Source organism: Tasmannia lanceolata, unplaced genomic scaffold (genome assembly GCF_043159265.1).
Source record: "Tasmannia lanceolata isolate RefF3 unplaced genomic scaffold, GAP_Taslan_0.1 ptg000019l, whole genome shotgun sequence".
NCBI classification, from domain to species: domain Eukaryota; kingdom Viridiplantae; phylum Streptophyta; class Magnoliopsida; order Canellales; family Winteraceae; genus Tasmannia; species Tasmannia lanceolata.
Window position 1 is genome coordinate 18,853,032 of NW_027518696.1, and position 18,068 is coordinate 18,871,099.

The following is an 18,068-nucleotide window of genomic DNA, read 5'->3' on the forward strand; positions in this document are numbered from 1 at the left end:
TTAAAAATGAATGGTTTGGATCACCCAAATAATGTGGCCCCCACTGTATTTTAAGCTAGTGTGTAGATAACTTATCTACACATATGTGTAGGAACCGTTTTCTCATACATATATATAGATATATATATATATATATATATATATATATATGAATGAATCTTACGATTTACGATCTGATACGATTCGACCCCTATTACGATTTACGACTCGATTCTGATTGTCAAAACTTCCGTGATTTTACAAGATTTCCAATTTCCAACCGAGGGACCAAAACTGAAATTTGTCAACTTCTAGAATTCAAAAAATTCCTCTTCTAGGAGGAAACTTCTATAGAAAGAGGTTGTTGAAGACAACAAAATTTTTAAAAAAAAAATCCAAGAATATCCCTCCTAGTAGGATTCGTGAGAAAAGTATATACAATCCCACTCAATGGACTATCAAAAGAAACATTGGAACAAATATTTAAATTTTGTTTATGGGCAGCAAGCTTTGAGATGCGGAGGCGAGGTTCTCGCCCAGCTACCTCCCGAGCCTCCGATTCTTTTGTTGATTTACCAATCCCTTCAAAACTCAACAGTCAAGCAAACAAAGAAAATCCCTTGAATATCGAAGGGAAATCGAACTCTAGCATCGGGACTTACTCGGATACACTTTTAAATACAACTTCAGGGATTTACTCAAAGATTCTTACAAGCAAAGATACCAATTTGTAGTAAAGACAAGGCCAGAGGACTTCCTCACTGAACTCATCTTGGTGTGTTCTCTCCACTCACTGGCGTTATCACGTTGTGCTCCTTTAATTGATCCACTAAAGACTTTGCCCTTCCCGCTCTTCTTGAGCCTCTTCTTTTTTTGTTTTTTTTTTTTATAAAGGTGACTTTATTGATAATAAAGGTGACTTTATTGATAGAAATCAAACACACATGTAGATGGAGGGGACAAGGTGTCCACGACCATAGAAGAGGTACAAGTATAAACTCTAAAGAGAAAAACAAAAACCCTCTTCTCGAAGCCTTAAAGGCCTCAGATACAAGAAAACTGCTCTCTATCACACGCCTGTTGTCCACTCCCTCCTTTGCAAGTTTGTCAGCTTTTTCGTTACCAGATCTGTATATATGTGAGAAAGTTGGGTGAGTGACCTTAAAGCAGTCCCGAATTTCCAAAATGATACTAGAGAGTTTCCAAGGACCTAAGGCGTCACCTTTCGCCATGAGATGACGTTAGATGAATCCCCCTTCCACTATTAAGGGGTCAACGCAATGTGTAGCATACCACTTAAGACCATGCAATAAAGCTCTTGCTTCAGCCTCATTTGACTCACATTCTTGAGCCTCTTTCCTATGGAAAAGAAAGATTCTCAAAAGCAAAGACACAAAGAGGCCATATAGGCAAGGTCGAACACAACCTAAAACGATAGATCATTGTTCTACTTTTAAAGCCTCTTAAATTGACTTCGTAAAATGGTTGGCTTGCTCCATAGATTGCGCTCATTGAATCAGCTCTACTTCTGACTCTTCTAAAGCACCACTTGCAAGCTCTATGCGATTATTGAACAATTTATCACAGTTTGCGAGCTTCGTTCTTTCTTTTCTTGTTGTATTCTTTTTTTATTTAGATGTGGAATGAATTTACTAAACACGGAATTTCTTCTTTGATAAAAATATCGTGGCCTACTATTTAATGGCCCTATTAGTAAGGCAAAACCCAGCTCACTTCTTTTTAATACAACAAATCAAAGAATGACGGCTTGCCTGTTGCGGTGAACATGAACACACAAAGGAAACGGAAAAGACGAAGGCGACATACAGAGTGCAAGAGCAGTTGGAATGAAAAGTGTTTCCATCCCAGGAGAAGAAAAGAACAGTTGCAATACCGATAGCAAATTGCCCAAGAGCCAAAAGCCGAGGAAGTCACTTGAAAGATGGAGATAGGCGATCATTTTAAATTCTTCAATGGAATCTCTTGATGAATAATCAGAGCTATTTTCTTTCTTTAAGAGTTAAGACTTTTATTAAACGATCATTAGAGTAGGAAGTGTACGTCCCCGCTATTTTAATAAAACCACTTCTCAGAAAAGGAAATTTTGAGCTTAATGTGTTCGCCCAAGGGTTCAACCTTGGTCACTTTCTCAAGTCATGTTTTGATGGCTCCAAACAAAAATGACATTTTATATTAGTTGTTTTACTAATATATAATTGTTGTTTAAGAATTTCTCTTGAAGGTCAAAATGGAACATATAGAAGCATGGATCAAAGCACAAAGATTGGAAGATGTGGTCAAAGGAAGAAGAAGATCCATGGAGCATGAAGAAGAGTGGAGACTTGAAGACTTGAAGTATTTCTTGAAGAAATGAAGTGTCAAGTCAAGTCTTAGAATGTATAATTATTCCCCCATTGTACTTGTGAATAATGAGGGAAGGCTATAGGGCCTGACGGTATTCCTAATAAGACTTGGAGATGCTTGGGTGATGTGGGTTTGGTTTGATTTGGTTAACTAGATTATTTAACAATATTTTGAAGACTACGAAGATGCCTGATGAGTGGAGGAAGAGTACATTAGTACCTATTTATAAGAATAAAGGGGATATTCAGAGTTTCACCAATTACCCGGGGAATTAAGGTAATGAGTCACACCATGAAACTTTGGGAGAGGGTAATTGAGCATAGACTAAGAAAAGAGACTAAGGTGTCAGAGAATCAGTTTGGCTTAATGCCTGGACGATCAACTATGGAAGCTATCTTCTTGATTAGGCGGTTAATGGAGAGATTTAGAGAAAATAAAAATGACCCTCATATGGTTTTCATTGACCTGGAGAAAGCGTATGCTATGTCACAAATATCTCCGATATTTTCAAAATATAGTGTTTTTATTGCTAGATTTTGATAAAACGACAAAATCCCGAACAAATCACGAGATTTTAAAAATATAGCGATATTTTAGTTTTTATCATAAAATATCCCGATAATATTGCGATATTATTCTGATATTTTTACGCTATTTTTATTTATATTTTTTCTTAAATTTAATATTTTTATATATTTTTAAATAATTTTAATTTTACCATTTATTTCCCGATATAAACCCGAAAAAAATAATATATCCCGAGATTTTCCCTTGCCGAGAAATTACCGAGAACGACATTTGTGACATAGAGCGTATGATAGGGTTCTCAGGAGTGTTATATGGTGGGTCCTTGAAAGGAAAAAAGTGCCTACTAAACATGTTGATGTGATTAAGGGTGTTGAGGAAGAGAATGAGAGAAATTGTGAGTTGGGAAAATCTCCCCCTCACTTATGTATTTATATAGAGAGAAATATACAATAGACATTCCCATAGGCATATACATTCGCTAACACTCCCCCTCAAGCTGGAATGTATATGTCAAACATTCCTAGCTTGCTACAATAATCACTCAATTTAGCTTTGTTCAATGGCTTGGTAAACATATCTGCTAATTGGCCCACCGATCTAGTGAACACTGTGCATATTTCTCCTTTTTGAATCCGATGCCGGATGAAGTGGCAATCAACCTCGATATGTTTAGTTCTCTCATGAAAGACTGGATTTGTGGCAATGTGAATCGCTGTCTTGTTGTCACAATATAACTGAGAAGGAGATGAAGGGGAAAAACCGATCTCTGACAAGAGAGAGCGTAACCAAATGAGCTCTCCACTTGTGTGTGTCCATAGCTCTATATTCTACCTCTGCACTAGATTTGGAGATAACATCATGTTTCTTACTCCGCCATGACACAAGGTTACCTCCCACAAATGTGCAGTATCCTGTGGTCGATCTCCTATCAGCTGGAGATCCGGCCCAATCTGCATCTGTGTACCCTTCTATCTTCTGATGTCCATGTTTCTTGAATAACAACCCTCTACTTGGAGCACTTTTCAAATACAGAAGAATCTGAAGAACTGCTGCCCAGTGTGAAGTACGACTCATATGTTGGCTGACAGCACCAACAGCAAAGGAGATATCTGGGCGTGTAACTGTAAGGTAGATAAGTTTACTAACCAGCCTCCTGTATCTGCCTGGGTCATCTAACAAGTCTCCCTCTTCAGGTAGTAACTTCACATTTGAGTCCATGGGAACTGAGGCAGGTTTCACTCCAAGATAACCCGTCTCCTCAAGTAAGTCTAAGAAATATTTCCTCTGTGAGAGAGAAATCCCCTTTGTCGAATATGCAACTTCAATACCCAAGAAGTATCTAAGACGACCCAAATCTTTGGTAGAGAACTCATTTTGCAAGGTCTTTAATTTCTGAATCCCAGATGTATCACTGCCAGTGATGATGATGTCATCGACATAGACTATCAAAAGTACACACCCAATTGCAGACTGACAGTTGAAGACAGAATGATCAACTACACTGCTTCATACCAAAGCGCATAATGACATTACTGGACCTTCCAAACCATGCTCTAGGAGACTACTTGAGACCATAAATGGATTTCTTCAATCGACACACAGAGGATGACATCTCCCCCCCCCCCCCCCCCCGAGCAACATACCCAGGAGGTTGCTCCATGTAAACTTCCTCTATGAGAAAGAGAAAGTAGAACACGCACTGGTGGAATCTTCATCACAGCAAAAAAGGTCTCACCATAGTACACCCCCAAACGTCTGCGTGTTCCCTTTTGCAACAAGCACGTCTTAAGGCACTCAACAGATCCATCTAGGGCTGTGCATTATTCGGTTCGGTTTTGTGGTCCAACGGTTCGGTTTCGGTTTTTGCACCATCAAGATTTCGGTTTTCGATTTCGGTTTCCAACAAAAATTAAAACGGTTAACCGAAAAACCGAAGTAGTATTTTAGTGTAAAGAAATATACACCCGTTTGTATAACTTTAGAAGGGAAATGATATATTCTTTTTGGGTTTTGCTAACGAGTGTAAGGAGCATTAAAAGCTTTCTTTTTTCCTCGTTTTTAGATGCAGCCCCTCTTTCGTCCGGTTCATTAAATGCCTATCACGTTTGTCAACATCCTATTATTAGGCGGGTGGTAAAAAAGATTGAAACTTTAGAGGGGTGTCCATATCAAAAACAACTTTCTATTATTAGCATAGCTATATAGTAAGAATAGTTGTTTTGATATCGACACTCCTCAAAAGCGTCTCTTTTCTTACCTCCTACCTATTAAAGAGAGGAGTGCCCATATCAAAAAGGAGGAAAAAGGAGAGCTTTTAATGCTTCTTAATGAGGGCACTCAATAGTAAAACCCCTTTTTTTAAGATAAAAAGGGGTGTATTTATCAATAGATAAGGAGAACCATTATTGTACACACTTCTTTATAATTTTTTATTAGCTTTTTCTGTAACTTCGGTTTTGAAAAAGGGAAATCATATATACACCCCTTTTTTTTACCGGGCGGACAGCTCCCACTAGAGTCCTTTCTTCTCTCTTCTAGTCTTCTCTTGTCTTTAATCTTTAGGGTTTTGGGTTTCTTCCGCCGCGCCCCCGCTTCCTCAACTACCGGCAACCACCACAAACCTACATCCATCCTCCACTTCAGCCCCTTCTCCACCAAATCGAAAGCCACATAAAGAAGGGTTTGATCTATGAAGCCGATTACTGTGAATCTGTGATTTTCTCCACCAAATCGAAACGCACATAATAGCTTGTTTAGCTTTGCTCTCAGGTTTTTCTCTCCCCCTCTATATTTGTATGTTATACCCTTTTTCTGGTGGATTTAGAGAATGGCTCAGGTGGATTTATCCCTTTTTCCCTTCATTTTTGCAGTAATGGAAAATCTGATTCACTTTCCTTTTCTCCTTTCATCTACTTTTTTCATTGTGGGGGCCTGGGGGCATGTTTGGCAACCATGACTAAATATTTCATGGAATATTAGTGCAGCTCTTTTTTCACTGTTTGTTATTCGGTTCTAACCGAACTAACCAAACAACCGAAATCATTTTTCGGTTTCGGTTCAGTTCGGTTATCATAAAATTCGGTTGCGGTTTCAGTTTTATTAATTAGGTAACCGAAATTTTTCGGTTCGGTTAATTTTGCTTAAATCGGTTCGGTTAAAACCGAATAAACACCCCTAGATCCATCAGGCAAATATTTAACCGTATAGACCCAACGACACCCAACAGAGCGTGCACCAGGAGGCTGAGGAACTAAATCCTAAGTCTAATTGGCCTGAAGGGCATCCATCTCAAGGTCCATAGCAATGCGCCACCCCGGGTGATCAAGTGCGGCAGCCAAGGACTCTAGCAAAGAAACAAAAGATAGAGAGGACACAAAACTGTGGAGCCGTGAGAGCATCATATGAAAGAATAGACGAAATAGGATGAGCAGTTTTATGAGAACGAGTGCAGGAGGTAGGAGAGTCGATAGATATCTCAGATGTGGAAAGAAGGAGCTTCTGATGGGCTGGCGATGGCGCTGCAGATATGGGTGAGCTGTAGAGGTATGGCAGCGCTGATAGGTCTTGTTAACGACTGAAGCTGGAGGCAGAGCAGGTACCTGTAAGGGAAGAGAGGACTCTGGAACAGGAACCACAGAAGGGGAAGGTAAGAGAAAGGATGGAGATGGACGGACGACCGGGTCAGGAAGAACGGGAATCGGTAGAGGAAGATCAGAAGAATGAGAGAGAGGGGTCGTATCCGGAGAGCTCAGAAAGAAGGGCTCAATCTCGAGAAGGTAACATCTGCCGAGAATTAGGATCGACGCAACCGAGGGCTATAACAGCGACAACCTTTCTGGGTCCGTGAGTAGCCGAGAAAAAGGCATCGTTCAGATTCAGGATCTAATTTATCCAATCCAGGCCCAAGGTTGTGGATAAAGCAAACACACCCGAATACCCGAGTAGTAAAAGGAAATGGCTTATGATGAGGACGTAAAATTGAGGGCAAGAGACACCTAGAACTGAAGGAGGAAGTCTATTGGTAGGATAGTTCGTAACCAGAACTGCATCACCCCAATAAGACTTTGGAACTCGCATCTGCAAGAGAAGAGTGCGAGCTCCATCCAATAATGATATCATCTTCCGTTCAGCAACGCCATTCTACTGAGAGGTGTGAGCACAGGAAGATTGATGAAGGATACCATGAGTGGAAAGGAACTCCTCAAAACCAATGGATTTTGAGAAATATTCCCTGGCATTATCAGTGCGAAGGCATTTAAGAGTGTAATTAAATTGGTTAGTAACTTTTGAATGAAAAGTACAAAAAATAGAGAACACTTATGAGCGATCTTTCAATAAATAAAGCCAACACATACGTGACTAATCATCAATAAAAATGACAAAATAACGATGTCCAAAAAGAGAGATAGTCCGCGAGTGACCCCATACATTGGAATGCACTAAATCAAAAGGGTGTGAGGCTCGACTAACAGGCCTAGACGGGAAGGACACCCTATGATATTTCCCAAGTTCACAGGCCTCGCACGAAAAGGGGTAACAGAAGAAGAAACGATAGATGTCCGCCGCAGACGATCAAGGCTGGGATGTCCAAGACGGCAGTGCCACTGATATGCGTTGCAGGAGCTGCGTAAAAATGGTAAGAGGGCTACAATCGCACGGCCCATGCCAATCGTCCTCCTAGTCAAGAGATCCTGGAACAAGCAGTAAGAGGGATAAAATGAGACAGAACAGTTGAGATTTGTAGTAATCTGACTAACTCAGAGTAAACTAAATGGTGACTTTGACACACATAGAATAGAGGATAATGTTGACCAACACGAGGAGAAATATCACCAACACCAAAGATATGAGTGGAGCTCCCATCGGCAAGTTTGATGGATTGATCAGGAGTGGAGCTACCTGGCTGAGCAAAAGTCGCAGTCAGGGGATGGCTGGTAGACCTGAGATGCTGTAACTCATCATAATCTGCAGGAGACGTATAGACCCCATTAGCCTGAGGTCCAAAAGATTTTGGTAATGCGAGATGTGCGGAGCGGCCAAAACGAGCCTTAGTGAAAGGACGAAGCTCTGGGTGCAGTACATAATAAGTTTCCATATAGTGTCCCTCACGACGACAGTGTGAGCAATATGGACGTGGACGGCCACCACGCCCTGCAGGAAAATCTCGTGGACAACCACAACGACCAGAGTCACAGCCACGACCACGGCCAAATGTGCCCCCATCTCGTGTAGCACGATCACCTACGCCATAGGCCACAGTGGCAGTAATATCGACCGAATGAGAGGACACAGAGTCAGTAAGAGCACATTGTTGGGCACAGTAAACCTCCTGAAGAGAGGGCATCATGCCAGACCCAAATATCTACTGACGAAGGTATACGAACTCAGGACCCAAAATCTCGAGAAACTGAACACGTATCTGATCACGCTGATGAGCCGCTGTAGTCAAATCAGTGGTAAGAGGCATAAGGACATCTAACTGCTGGCAATCAGATAGAGATCTCCGCAGTGAAGGTGGGAAACAAACTGACTGTAGTAGGTCGAGAGAGGTCTCCGCGGCGAAGGTTCATCCACTGAGAATAGGTGTGACATATTCGAGATAGGTTGCCTTTCCCGGAGAAGGTAGTAGCAGTATAATCCCAAACCTGGGGAGGAGTGGGAAGGTGTATCATGGTCCCGGCTATCTCAGGGAACATACTCTGCCTGAGGAGAGTACGATAAGGGCATCATCCTGTTCCCACTTCTCATAAGTGGGATCACTGGAAGGAGGGGGGTCATGACGAAGAATAGAGATCTTCCCCCTAGCAATCAGATAGGTCTCCACAGCCACTTTCCAATTTAGGTAATTGGAACCATCAAGCCTGACTATGGTCATGGGAGGAAAAGAACCATCCATTGAAGAGGGCGAGGGAATGTAAGAGGAAGAGGATGGGCGAGTAAGAGGAGCAGTCGCCACAGAGGGCTGCACGCGAGACGGATACTCAATCATTGGGCTATCCATGAGGAAATAAACGAAAGAGAAAATCAACTGACGAAAAGGAATAATGTCGTGGCAGAGATTAGAGAAATCAATAATGGAGATCGCGGCTCCGGAGAGAGACAAATGAGAAATAGGGCATGAGAGAAACCCTAGATGACATGAAGAAGACACCAGATATAAAGATATGTGATCGGAGCCGCGGAGGGAAAAAAGAGGAGAATAATGTTTGAGATTTAAGCCATTTGGGAAGGGAAAAGGGTTAGGGTTGTCAAAAGATAGGGCAAAATTGCCATCCCACAGTGGCGAGTTACACCTTCTGTTATCTTAGTTCGGGTCCGGGATCAAGACTTCTCAATTCGTACCGAAATCCAAAACCCCATTCTCTGGCCCAGATCTAGGATGCTGTTTGGGTCTTCCCCTCTCCCCGGAAAAGGATTCCTCGATCCCGGAAGGGCAATCCCCGGCGGCAGGTCTGGTTATTACATCTCAGAACCTTCAAGGACGGAGATTCGTTGAGCCATCGAGATTTGCCCCTTTGGATTCAAATTTGGGAGTGAGTTAGCGGGTCCATCTCGTTCCCTTGTGAGACCTACGCTAAATGGTCCCTCTCAGTTAGCTAGGCCTTCTAGGACTGCTTCTTTGGCTAGTCGGTTGAGCCGGAAGGTCAGGTTGATGCTTCTGAGGAAAGCGCTAAAAGCTGTTAATGGCCCAGACCTCGAATATTGACATCCAATCTATCACAGAAGCTAAGCACTAAAGGGATACCTGGCTTTCACAAAATCATGTCTGTAGGTTTGGAAAATAAGAAGGAATTCATTGCGACCTCCTTGGTCAATCTTGGACGAATTCCCCAACCCTCTAGGGTGTGTGCGGCCCTCGAATGAAGGTCTCCCCGGTGTTTTGGAACCGGTTGGGGGTCTTTTAGGGCTGGGCTAGGACATTTTCCCTTTCCTTCGTAGTCTTGTTTTGAGAATTACTGACAAAATGAATAGGGAGATTTGAAGAATGAGTAAGTACCATTAAAATCGCTGGCTCACGCAGCTGCTCTGAAATTTTTGGGAAGTCGCAAAGGCCTTTTAGGATGGGATGGAAAGTCAAAAGTAATATGTAATCGAAATTATGAAACAGTATGGGTGGGGACACATGGATACTGGTTAGCGGTACCTTGATGGCGGTGAGATAAGTTGCTTAGGAACCGACGGAATTCTCTGGACATCCAAGGGTCACCTTCAAAGCCTTCTGGACGAGCTTCGAAAATGTTCTATTTAGTTGAGCACTGCCGCAGGGTGCTGGTAATGTGCTTTGTAGGCAAGACTGGCAATGGTTTGGTGAAGGAAAAGGTTAATGTTTTGGTAGTGAATTTGTTATGTTACATTTAGTTTATCTGGTTCTGGGTACGCCCGGTCCAGTCTTATTAATATTTTGTAAACGCAGGACGAGAATCCTGGTCCCCAATGCTTTTCTAATATCAATCAAATTTGTCATCTTTCAAAAAAACAAAAAAAAAGGGCAAAATTAAGTAAAAAAAATAGGGTTTTGGAGGGCCACGGGCATGGAGGGAGGGAACGGGGGTGGGAGTAACGAAGATGGGGAGGGAGCGTGGAGGGGTGGGTGATATGGGAGATGGGGGGACGGAAACAAAAGGGAGGGGGGTGCGGGAGGGGGGAAAGGGGACAAATGAGGGACGGGGGTGTGGAGAAGGGGGCAGGGGACTAGGTGAGGGGCGGGGTGCTGGAGAGGGAGGCGGGGAGATTTGGGGCGGGGGGGGGGGGGGAGGAGGACAGGAGAGAGGGGCGAGGGGGCTGGAGAAGAAGAAGAAGAAGGGATGGGGTTTGGGTTTCTATGGGGGGGTCCCTAGGGGTGTAAATGGATATTCGAATATTTGATTACCGTCTGCATCCGAATCTGTTTAAAGCGAATAAGCGGATATTATCCGAATCCGTTTAGGAGATATCCGGTTCTTAACGGATGCGAATCTGGTAAATGGTACATCCGATCCGTTTAACATCTGAATCCGACAAGTACATCCGTTTATTCCGAATATCCGCATCCGTATATCCGAATTCGCATTCAAATTCGGAAATCCGGATTCGCATTCAAACTCGGATATCCAGATTCGCATTCGAATTCATATATCCGGATTCATTTTATTATTTTAAAAATAAATTTTAAAGGCTATTACATTTCCCAAAATACTCTAAAAAACTGAGTAAAGAAGAAAACACAATTGGGTGGCTACCACCACTTTATTTCATCATAAGGCCAAAAGAGTCTTCTCTTCTAAAGCTTGATTAAATGTCTCATTGCTAGGGCATAGTGTCTTAGGGTTTGGTCATTCATTTACTTCAAATTTAGATATCTAAGTTTGGGATTTGCTAGTGTCGATTGATCGCAAAAGGCCTTTCGTGAATGCCTGCTGGCTGTTGCAGTGAGAGCAGCCACCTCATGAATAAAGACAAAATATGTTGAATAGTGAGCTTGTGTGGCTGCTTCAATCTGCGACTGGCCATCCGCGAAATGCCTTCTGCAATGGACACTAGCAAATTCCTCTAAGTTTTGGGGAATGAAATGGAAAATTGCTAAAAGAAAGTCACTTTTCTGCTGCTTCCTAAAAGACACTTATTGGGCCATGAAAAGTCTCGCCAAATGCTGTTGAGAATACATTAATTAAATGATCCTAGCCCTTAATTATCAACCTTCATTTTGGGTTGAATATTTGAATCTAATGATACTATACGCCTATCAAAATAACAATCACATTAGATGAACCATTATTTTTCAAAAAGTACTGTACGGCCCTTTTCATTGGATGATCCAAACCATTCATTTATGGGGTCACAACATAAATAGGTTGTGCCCCAAAAATCATTTCCATAGGGTATGCCTAGAAAATCTTATCCATTGGATTATCCTAACCCTCCATTTTTGAAGCTTGAAATGGACTGGCAAAACGTTGAGAGCGGTGAATTTATCTTCGAGTAGTGGCATTTAGAAAAAAGCCATGGCGCCATCAATTTTCAAAAGGGAGATGATATTTTCACTCCCCCTGCATTATGCATGCGCCTCCTTTTGAACTAATTAACGCTTTTTGACGTCAAGTCAGAATATAAGGGTGGCGAATGCGTAATACAGGGGGTGAAAATATCATCGCCCTTTTCAAAATGGCAGCAAGTCTCCATCAGTTTGACAGCAAGTCTCAATTAGTCCCTCTTTTCTCTCTTTTTTAATCATTTTCAACTTTGACAGCAAGTCTCCATCAATACCTCTGTTCTCACTTTTTTATTTTTTTGGGATAATTACATTTACGCCCCCTCTAGTTTCTGACACATCCACTTCCACCCCTATAGTTTAAAACGTGACAAATACAACCCTGTAGTTTCAATTTGTTTAAGGTTTGCCCCCTCAGCTGAAGGTTCGTCCATAGATTGAAGGGTTAGGATGATCCGATGGAGCTGATTTTCTGGGCACACCCTATCTATGTCAGGACCCATCAAATGAATGCTTTGGATCATCCAAATAATGTGGGCCCATACCCGAATCCAAACACTACCAAAAAATCATCCAAATAATGTGGGCCCACATTGTTTGGATGATCCAAAGCGTTCATTTGATGGGTCCTGACATAGATAGGGTGTGCCCAAAAAATCAGCTCCATCGGATCATCCTAACCCTTCAATCTATGGACGAACCTTCAGCTGAGGGGGCCTACCTTAAACAAATTGAAACTACAGGGGTGTATTTGCCACGTTTTAAACTATAGGGGTGGAAGTGGATGTGTCAGAAACTAGAGGGGGTGTAAATGTAATTATCCCTTTTTTAAAAAAAATTCTCCCAATGCCTGCTACAAAGTAGACCCCTCCCCTACTCCGCCAAAGACCAACTTAAATAACATTTTGGCATTTTGCAAAGTCCCACCTCTCACCCATTTTCTTTCTCTGAATCTCTTCCACGCACCAAAGGTCCAAAGCCCACAGGGCCCTAACTTCTACTCCTCACCCTACCTCTTCTGGCCGACTCTTCCTCTTTCTTTCTCTTCCCTTACCTCTGAAAATCCAGTGATCCCCCCACAAGAAGAAGAAGAAGAAGAAGAAGAAGAACCGGCCATCGCAAGAAGAAGAAGAAGATGGCCGGTAATTGTTGCCACTAATTGCGACCACCATCACGGGTATTTCTCTCATCTCCCTCAGTATTTCTCTCTCTGTATCTCTCTATCTTTGTAGGTATCTTTCTTGTGGTCGAGAGGGTTTGAGAAAGGCTTGTGTTACAAGCTTTGTTTTGCCCTTTACAAGCTTTGTTTTATCTCCCATCGTCCTCAGTAGAGTGTAGAATCATCTTCCTTTTATCCGACGATATCCGAATTCAAATCATATCCGTCGGATTCGAATTCGGCCAGAAACAATAAATATCCGTCGAATTCGAATTCGGAGACGGATACTGATTATGGTAAACGAATTCGAATTCGGATATAGCAATATCTGATTCGAATTTGATCCGTTTACACCCCTAGGGGTCCCTAGGGATTCAAAACCCTAGGGCTCTGATACCATGTTGAGAAAGAGAATGAGAGAAATTGTGAGTTGGGAAAATCTCCCCCTCACTTATGTATTTATATAAAGAGAAATATGCAAAAGACAAATATGCTCATAGACATATACATTCACTAACAAAGGATATGTACAATGGAGCAGTACTAGTGTCAGAACTATGGATGGCTCGTCTAGAGAGTTTCCAATTACAATAGGACTGTACCAAGGATCAGCTCTAAGCCCTTACCTTTTTACGCTAGTTATGGATGAACTTACGGAGGGTATCCAGGATGAGGTATCGTGGTGTATGTTATTTGCAGATGACATAGTATTAATTGAAAAAACCAGCGGAGTTAATGCTAAGTTAGAGTTATGGAGAACTACTTTGGAATCCAAAAGTTTTAGACCAAGTAGGAATAAGACAGAGCATATGGAATGCAACTTTGGTAATGTAAGGAAGGAGAGATTGAAGAGGAAGCATGCTTCAGGAGGTACCTAAGAGGGATATCTTTTGCTATCTTAGTTCAATCCTACATAAGGAAGGAGAGATTGAAGAGAGTGTTAACCACAGAATAAGAGCAGGATGAGGTGTCGTGGTGTATGTTATTTGCAGATAACATAGTATCAATTGGCGACACCAAAGCAGAAGTTAATGCTAAGTTAGAGTTACGGAGAACTACTTTGGAATCAAAAGGTTTTAGACTGAGCAGGATTAAGACAAAGTATATGGAGTGCAACTTTACTAATGTAAGGAGGCGGGGCAGTGATGTAGTAAATAAGACTGTACAGGAGGTACCTAAGAGGGATATCTTTTGCTATCTTGGTTCAATCCTACATAAGGAAGGAGAGATTGAAGAGGATGTTAACCACGGAATAAGAGCAAGATGGTTGAAGTGGAAGCATGCTTCAGGAGTTTTGTGCAACCGTAAAAGACCTACCAAGTTGAAGGGAAAGTTTTATAAGACAGTTGTGAGGCCAGCCATCCTGTACGGCTCAGAATGTTGGGCCACCAAGAAGCAACAAGTGTATAAGATGAGTGTAGCGGAGATGCAAATGCTTAGATGGATGTACGGCCACACAAGGTAAGATAGAATTAAAAATGAAGACATCCGTAAAAAGGTGGGGGTGGCACCAATTGAGAAGAATATGAGAGAGAACCGCTTAAGAAGGTTTGAGCATATCCAACGTAGGCCTTTAGATGCTCCAATGAGAAGAAGTGACACGTGCCATGTTGGTGGAGTAAAAAGAAGGGGCAGACAGAAAACAACTTAGGTAGAACCAGTGAGCAAAGACTTGATGGCTAGGAACATAACAGAGAATATGACCTTGCATAGGAAAGAATGGAAGAAAATGATCCATGTAGACGAACCCAACTAGTGTCAGGACTTAGTCAATTTGAGCCAGGTAGATTCTTTCACCTTCTTCATGGAATTTGTTTAAAGGATTCATTAGCCGACCCCAACTATTTGGGACAAAGGCTTTAGTTGAGTTGAGTTGAGTTGTACTTGTGGATAATGGCACCAGGGAAGACTTAAAACAAGCGTAAATAATCTTAAAATGAACATATAATAGTTTGCACACTAGTCGGTAAAGTGGAATTAAGATTGATAAAACACATTACATTCCAGAGGGACGACCATGGCCATAAATGCGCAATACAAACAATACCCTTGAACAGACAACCATTGTAATGAACAGTTGATCGTAGCATGTCTACAGCTGAACGTGCATAAGGACGGTCAACCATCTGCGAAACTCAACCAACAGCTAGTTCCTAATGGCTAGATCCACAATCAACGGTGGATCGTCCGTCACGCCCGTTAGAAGTCCCATAACGGCTAGTTTTGGTTCCAAACCTCTATAAAAGGGGTTCTTTGGTCCCTGAACTTAGAATCAACACTCATGGGCTTATCTTAGACTCATATACTTAGTGTTAAATCCCAGTGTCATTATTTGTGAGATCAATTGAGGGATTAGTCTAGGAATTCATTTGTAAATCCTTTTGAGAGAGTTTGTAGTGAGCTTAATTGTGTATTCACCCTTGTGAGAAGGGTTTTATTGTTTTCTTTTATTGTAATTGGTGGAGGGCACAAACTTTGGTGACGAGCTTGGGGATAAAACTCAGGTTTGTGAGGAGGCACCAAATCATCCTTTAGTCAGCAAGCTTGGGAATAAAGCTTGGAGTTAGTGGGAAGGCATTGGATCAACCTTCGGTTTGTGAACAGTTTGATCTTCACCCGGAAGAAGATCGGTTTAGTGAAGGCACAAGGAGGGGTTATCCATGAGAGAGTGGACATTGTCCGGGTTTGGCCGAAACTCTATAAATCTCCTGGTGCCTTCTTTCTTACGCTCTCTTTATCGCTGTGCAGGGTTGATTCCCTTTGTTCTTAATTTTATGTGTTCTTGCTTTAACTTGCGAGATTACTTTAAAAGAACAAAAGCTTTTAAAAGGCCAATGCACACACAGCCCCTTCTCTTGGGTTGCCTCACATGAACCAACAATTGGCATTATCGGGTTGCCACCTGGGCCTACACAATGTCTTAATGTTTGTGTTGTTTCTGAGGCATTAAAAATTTGTTGTGAACAATGTGTTATTTTATGAGCGCTGATAAATCGGGTGCATCTGCATTGACCTGGAACGATATGGACAAGCATTGGAAAATAAGACCGATACGATACGAAACCCTGATATTTCAAACCCATGGGTCTATGTAAGTGATGCGACTAGTTTTCAGTGTTTAAAAGGACAATCTTGAGACGATTCTTCATATCTTAAGAGGATTCCTTAGATAAAAAGACAATGAGTTTTTGCAATTCAAACAACCCTGAAATAGCTGAACTGCATTATCATGGGTAAATTTTGAATGATAGAGAGCATAAACAATACATGTAGAACAACGGAGAGCTTAAACAACAACATTCCAACTTTGATAAAGGTTTCGCTAGTCGTATGGTTTTCAAAGACACAATACATTATGTTCTTAAAAAATATACGCATTGGCAAACAGTGGTGGAAGTAAAGATAGTGCTAGCATAATGCCCAGTATTTACTTAAAACAAAGACTACATAGGAGTAGAACACACACGGACCTGAGGGCAAGATTTGGCAAACTGTGGTCACTTCCAGCCTCAATGCATGCAATTGGTAAAGATATAGGTGGTCCACCTTTAGGTGCTTCCTCAAAGATGATAGTTATAGCATCTAAAAATATCACAATATCTGGTATGTGTGCTGGAGAAACGTTCTGCAAAACAAGGTGCTAAAGTGGTTGGCATCTGTGGAAGATTTCCGATAAAGAACCAGATAGTTTAAAAAAATCTATGTTTAGCAGTATGTCATGCTATGAAAAGTATTCACTGCTCCTATTAAACTTTATTCTGCAGATATAAAAACACACACCTTTATCCGAACACACAGGAGGTCCTCCGTATTGCAGTCGGCAGAAAAAGAATGGATTTCTACAGGTTGGATTATTTCAAGTTTCCTTGTCCACCTCCTACCAGGAATGTAGATGCCTTCCAACCCACAGTGAACAGAAAATCTTTCTGGCTCAAGTGATACACCACGGAAAGCTAGCAGCCCCTCATTCCCCACTTCTGGACTCTTAGCAAGCTTTCGTGATGAAAAGCGATCCCAATCTTCTAGGTCAAAGCTAGGTTTAGAATAAGAAGAAACAGCTGGAGGCGGTGAGACAGTAGCTTGAGGGAGTGAAGACATGGAGTAACTTCTAAGATGACCAAAAGAGAAAATCTGGGATCCAGAAGAGGCAGATAAAGTAGATCTGTGTGATACACCTCCTATACTTGAACTCAATGAAGGAGGGGATAACGGACGAGCAGGAGGGGCGAGAGTGTGATCCAAAGGAAGCAACCACTTAAGCAGATCCCCACACGGGTCCTCATGATTTGAATCAACTAAGCCGGTGCGATTCTCAGAAGCTAAATTACTAGCCTGGTACTTCTCAAATTGAAGAACCTCAAGGACGGGATCTTTAGCAAAAATATCTCCAACATTCACTTGTAAAAGCACCTGCATCCTTCCGACACAAGAAATAAGTCATCACTGTTGCTCATTTACCAGGTTTTTGTGAACCATTGTTTTATTCAGAAAAATAACAGCAACATAGAGTATGTGGGATTGTCATGAGAATAAAAAAGCATCATTGTAACACAACATAGCAGATTGCACAAAAACCCTTTCAGTAATTGCTATGAACATTTATGTTGTAAAAAATAATTTGGCTACGGCTAGATCCAAAAGATTAGTACTTACCTATATGTACATAGGAATCTAGGTCAGTATGTACATGTGTACATAAAGATGGCATACATATAGACAAGCATAATAAGAGTATGCATAAATGTACGTGTGCATGTGTGTACATGCATGATGATCGTGGGGGTTCGAGTGTGAGAGAGGAAGTATCCGCTGTTCGACACTTTTTTTTCTTTCCAGTGTTAGTACCTCGAACACATTATAAGTGGCTCCCAATGTGCTCCAAAACTCATAGCCTGCCACTCCCCAACCTTCCTTTCATCTTCAAGGTTTGATGATCCAAAAGGTGACAGAAAGCAAACACATCCAAGACATGAAAAACGAAAACCATATGTGTAATTCAACAGCTATGCTGCCTGGATATGGGTATCAGTATGGCACGGGGATTGGCACTGAGACATACTAAAAAAAACA

General features: G+C 41.7%; 1 protein-coding gene across 3 annotated transcripts in view; it reads right to left on the minus strand.

The window, feature by feature from the left end:
- The window catches only part of LOC143853513 (heat-inducible transcription repressor), a 56,439-nt gene that overhangs the window by 10,772 nt on the left and 27,599 nt on the right, over positions 1 to 18,068 (minus strand). For all 3 annotated transcript variants that reach the window (XM_077363308.1, XM_077363309.1, XM_077363310.1), the window contains exons 5-6: positions 16,779 to 17,408; positions 16,469 to 16,623 (exon numbers count right to left, since the gene is read on the minus strand). In XM_077363308.1, the coding sequence (XP_077219423.1) occupies positions 16,469 to 16,623; positions 16,779 to 17,408 (785 nt within the window). The remainder of the gene's footprint in view (positions 1 to 16,468; positions 16,624 to 16,778; positions 17,409 to 18,068) is intronic.